The sequence below is a fragment of the Rhagoletis zephyria genome, unplaced genomic scaffold (genome assembly GCF_001687245.7).
Source record: "Rhagoletis zephyria isolate East Lansing unplaced genomic scaffold, Rhagoletis_zephyria_1.1 Rzeph_scaffold_72824, whole genome shotgun sequence".
Classification (NCBI taxonomy): Eukaryota; Metazoa; Arthropoda; class Insecta; order Diptera; family Tephritidae; genus Rhagoletis; species Rhagoletis zephyria.
In genome coordinates, this window is record NW_016229873.1 from 1 (window position 1) to 1261 (window position 1261).

The window sequence follows — 1261 nt, forward strand, 5'->3', positions numbered from 1 at the left end:
AACGAGTGCCCGGCATGCGGAGTCACCACATGGCTCACGGCACCTCTTGGGGTGCCCCAAACTCCCATCCATCTAAAGCCCTTGTCCCTATGGACAAAAGCCGTTGACCGACAAGCCGATCCAGGCAGTGCTAAGTCAGCCGTTGTATCACTATGCACTAATTAAAAGTGATAGCATTACCCTCTTCATAAAGTAATATGCATTTTAACTATGTTTCTTATCTTTGACTTCTATATGGTAAAAGTGATGAGGAGAGCGTGGCACCGCTCACCTTTCCGGATTGAAAGAGCAAATATCAAAGAATTCAATGACATGCTTTTCTTTCTCCTCCGACCACAGGACTCTTCAGAGAAAAATCGAGGTCCGCCTGCGCAGAAAGAATCTCCCGTAAATACTACAGCGTAGACGGAGTTGGTTATTTTTGTTTTGAACTAAGAAGTTCCGAACAAAAAAGTTCTTTTTTTATGTAATTTGTAAGCAAACGCGAAAATTTGTTTCCTGTTTTGAGGAGGTTCGTCTGAGGAGCACTGTAGTCGGAGGAGAAAGAGAAGCATGCAACTGAATTCATTACTCTTTCAAGCTGGAAAGTTGAGGGGTGCNATTATTTTTGTCACTTCGCGTTACCTTTTTAAGTTTTCTTTTAACAGGTTGAACTGTGCTCGACATCTCCCACATAAATCACTTTTATAACATCATGGTAACTACATATTTCCATTATGTATTTTCAAACAGCTTTGAAATTAACTCTTATAATTCCGCTCACATCATCATCATGGAGCAGAGCACATTTCAACCTGGTGATATCTGCCTCGAATGCCAGCAACAAGGCTTGAGAAATCGTTTACGTACTTTTTACATCGATATCAATGAGCAAATTGTGAAATGTGAGAGTTCCTCCTGCATTTATCCTTACATAAATGACTTTTCGGATTCTGAAGAAGATGTGTCGTCTAAAGAATTTCAAAAGAGCCCACCAAAACCCACTTCCTTGCCATCTTCTGATTTGTGTACTTATCCTAACAATGATTTTGATGAGTTAGATAGTGTCCGTTTTGTGGAAGCGCTACTTTGTATCGATGGGAAAAATAATACTATTGAGAAATCAGGAATTGATGGCAGCACCACAGAGAATAGCGCGACACCATTCCCCTTTCAAACTACCAATTGCATGTCACCCACCACATCACAGAACCATTCAGAAATGTTACCTTTAGCTTATTCATTGAAACATCAAAACACATTTGAGCCGAATTCATTTTCT

The 1261-nt window shown here is 40.3% G+C and overlaps 1 protein-coding gene across 1 annotated transcript; it reads left to right on the forward strand.

The window, feature by feature from the left end:
* Positions 1-772: 772 nt before the first annotated feature.
* LOC108357228 (uncharacterized) lies at positions 773-1203 on the forward strand (the record flags this gene model as incomplete). Its single annotated transcript, XM_017608318.1, has 1 exon — positions 773-1203. A coding segment is annotated over exon 1 (431 nt), but the record flags the coding sequence as incomplete, so codon positions are not given.
* Positions 1204-1261: the final 58 nt, after the last annotated feature.